Here is a 3,832-nt window from a genome sequence, read left to right as displayed (position 1 = left end):
CTTCAATATATGTGTGCACTAAATGCCACTAATTAACAATAATACACAACAGTTGTTTGAAATGATCATATTGAAAACAAAATATTGATGCTACAATGTATAGCAGCATACATCATTAAAATATCTATAAAATCAATGTGGTCATTTTAAACATCTGTTGCCTTGTATCAATACAGAGTTACATCAGACTATTTATATAGCCATCTTTAAAAATGCACTTCAACTCTCTTGACATTGTCAGTCAAACTTGCTTGTTGTTGTATACTTTACTTTTGTTGTCTTTTATTTTATCGAATATAACAGTAAATTACAGTAAACTATAGATTTTACCCAAAATTACCTGGTACATTTCCAGGTTTTTATTTTACTTGCTATTTTAGAACACTGAGCCTTAATATTTTTCAAATGTGAATGACCAAAATTTACTTTGAAATTGTGGGCTTTTGGAGGATTTTTAAGATTTTGAAATATAAATATTTAATATAATATTATGTTCTTTAATTAAAGCATTTAAATCTTGGTGTAGATTATTCATCCAGTAGTTCTTGGTGTGAATTATTCATCCAATAATGTAAAGCATTTAAAATATATAAGGAAATAAACTGCATTGCTTTAATGAGCAAAGCCTTTCTCAATATCACACCTGAAGCCAAAGTGTCAAATGCAGAATGTAACTCGAAAAATAATAATCATAATTGGTCGCTTGTTTATTTTTGACATATTTGCTTTTATATAATGATGGCATTGATTTGAGCCATTGAAATATGTACTATTCAGTGGCAGCTGGAAAAGAATATATTTCTTATTGTTGTATAAAACAAGTATTGCCTGTCTATGTGTGTGTGTGATGGTAGAAATATATCACACTGTCAAATTTTGACTATTCCATTGAAAATTCAAACTTTGACATAATGCTATATTTTTGTCTCGCCTGATAAGGCAGGAGACTAATCGACTATATAATCACTTTTCCATGTGGGGGCGTGTGTGTATGTGACAAATTTGGTTAAAGTTTTGATTAAATGCTTTCAGATGAACAGTTCAAATCCTATTGCAAGGAAACTTGGGCCATAGGTGAAGTATGAAGGTCTTTAAGTTATGAAGTTGTGTCACATAATTTCAAGGTCACCATACGTCATTTGTTTTTTTGAAATTTGGATTAAGTTGCTCTCAGGCTATGTATTTAGCCATGATTTGGCGGGGGTCATCTGAGGTCAAATTGATAAAAACTATCATATGGGCATGAAACTTTGTTGGTACAGTCAACATTTAGAGCCAAATTTTTGGAAGGTCATTTCGGAGTCACCATGGGTTGTTGCAGGTTCATTTACTTCTACCAAAAGTAATCGCGAAAGCAGGCGGTTGCGAAATTCATTTACTTCTACCAAAAGTAATCGCGAAAGCAGGTGGTTGCAAAAGCAGGCGAGACTTATGGTTCGAGAACCGCCTTGTTTACTATTCAATATTTGTATACCATTCAGGTGACAGTACCCAGGGATCTTGTAGCCTTGATGAGTGCAGTTAGAAGTGGAGAAGAAGCCTGCTCAGATAGTGCCAAGAAAACATACTGCTTTGAACAAAAAGTACCTATACCAAGCTATTTGGTGGCTATAGTAGTTGGTGCTCTGGAAAGCAGGTAACTTCTAAACTAATTAATGGGCTATTCCTGTTGAAATCATTACACCCTCTATGGAAGACATGACCTTAATCTCCCTTGCATGTGGTGTAGATTTCACACTCCCTGTATTAAGATCTTGTCTTCCATACGGGTGCAAGGAAAATCATGGCTAATTGTGTCAAATAGATGACTTCAAGCTGCAATAGATCTTATGCATTGGGCTATTCCAATTGAAATACATACACCCCAACTGAAGACATGACCTTAATCTTCCACACAGGCATACAGGGGGTGTATATTTCAAATGGAATCACCCATTAAGGTATCCTCATTTAAAATTCACTCTCCCTGTGTGGAAGACTAAGGTTGTGTCTTCCATAGCAGATTAGCAGATAGCTTATTTTTCCACACAGGGAGTGTGAATTTCAAGTGGGGTTAACTGAATGGATGACTCCATTTAAAGTCTACACTCCCTGTATGGGAGATTAAGATCATGTCTTCTATAGGGGGTGTATGGTTATCACCTGGAATAGCCCAATCTTAGGTGGTGCTTTGTCATAATATTCCTGAAATGGACGTTTATAAAATAGTGTTTGAAGATATTATCTGTGTAGTTCATAATTGCAGTTTCTTAATGATTCACTTGATTTATCTTACCAGGGATATTGGGCCTCGTTCAAGAGTGTGGTCTGAAGCCGAGTATGTGGAAAAAGGCAAGGAAGAATTCAGTGAAGTAAGTACTACTTGTAATTAAGGCTCTCACCAATTCCATGGTACCCAAGTCCCCGCGCGTCCTTGGCCTACCCAGGTCCAAATTCTAGAAATGGGTTACCGAATCAACAAAAAATGTAGCATTTACCAGATATCTACCTGAAAATTCAGTCAGGTACCCAAATACGTAATTAACCATTAGGTGAGAGTCTTACTGAGATGTAATGAGAGTTCATACTAGGTCTTGAAATCACCAGGTCTCTACTAAAATACAAAATGCATTTGTACACACAAACAATCATGGTACAAACTACCTTCTCCGCTATTCTCCAGATAATAACGACAAGAGTTTTCCGGCGAATTTATCCTTCTTGTGTCCAGAAAATTCTGAACTTAAAACAGAATTGATAATGAAATGTAATACAACCGTACAGTGGGGTACATTGAACTTGATTAAAACCCATTCTGATTCTTACCAAAGATTATACCAAAACCAAAAACACATTGACCAGTTTTACACCTGTTGTGCTGTTGTAAAACCCAGTTTCTATTGGGCACAATTTATCTCTTTGCTGGTATTATCCGAATAATGGACCTCAATAGAAACACACTAAAAGTGGTTACTTGCATTTTATTCTTGGATGCAAAAATATCCCAAAACAAGGGTAAAACCTCCTTGTTATATGAAGAGCTTTGTTTCAAAACCCCTTACATCCACTTGCCCAATTTTGAGAACACATCGAAAAATAATCAAAATAATCACTGATATAAGGGGGTTTTCAACAAAAGCAGTTTTTAGCAGGATGCTCATCCTACCCAAGCATCCTGCCAAAAACTGCTTTTGTTGCAAACCCCATATATCAGTGATTTTTTGATGATTTTTGATGTGTTCTCAAAAAAAGTGGATGTTAGGGTTTTGAAACAAAGCTCTTCATATGTATTTTAGATCAATGAAAAGGATAGTGAAATGGTAAATCTTACAGCTTGGAAGTGTTGAATTAAAATGCCATGTTTGATATATGCCTAAATGTGCTAGCAAAAAGAAACAATTAACAGAGTACGTTGGAGAAAATTCTTCAAGAATCACATTTTTGAATGAAACTTATAGACAGTTTTTGGTTGATGTGTTATATAAAACATGTTATGTTGCAGACAGAGACAATGTTGCAGACAGCAGAAGCTCTCTTGGGCCCTTATGTATGGGGTCAGTATGACCTGTTGATACTCCCTCCATCGTTCCCTTATGGTGGAATGGAAAACCCATGCCTAACATTTGTAACACCAACATTACTGGTAAGTGTATGTCTATTTAAATGTATTACTTAGACTCATACAAATGTTGTATCATGCAGACAGAGACAATGTTGCAGACAGCAGAAGCTCTCATGGGTCCTTATGTATGGGGTCAGTATGACCTGTTGATACTCCCTCCATCTTTCTCCTATGGTGGAATGGAAAACCCATGCCTAACATTTGTAACACCAACATTATTGGTAAGTTTGG

The 3,832-nt window shown here is 35.8% G+C and overlaps 1 protein-coding gene across 2 annotated transcripts in view; it reads left to right on the top strand.

The window, feature by feature from the left end:
* The window catches only part of LOC140148502 (leukotriene A-4 hydrolase-like), a 28,775-nt gene that overhangs the window by 13,903 nt on the left and 11,040 nt on the right, over positions 1 to 3,832 (top strand). For both annotated transcript variants that reach the window (XM_072170485.1, XM_072170483.1), the window contains exons 5-7: positions 1,482 to 1,636; positions 2,279 to 2,351; positions 3,482 to 3,622. In XM_072170485.1, coding sequence (XP_072026586.1) covers positions 1,482 to 1,636; positions 2,279 to 2,351; positions 3,482 to 3,622 — 369 coding nt within the window. The remainder of the gene's footprint in view (positions 1 to 1,481; positions 1,637 to 2,278; positions 2,352 to 3,481; positions 3,623 to 3,832) is intronic.

Source organism: Amphiura filiformis, chromosome 3 (assembly GCF_039555335.1).
Source record: "Amphiura filiformis chromosome 3, Afil_fr2py, whole genome shotgun sequence".
Taxonomy (NCBI): Eukaryota; Metazoa; Echinodermata; class Ophiuroidea; order Amphilepidida; family Amphiuridae; genus Amphiura; species Amphiura filiformis.
This window is presented reverse-complemented; position numbering and strand designations above follow the sequence as displayed.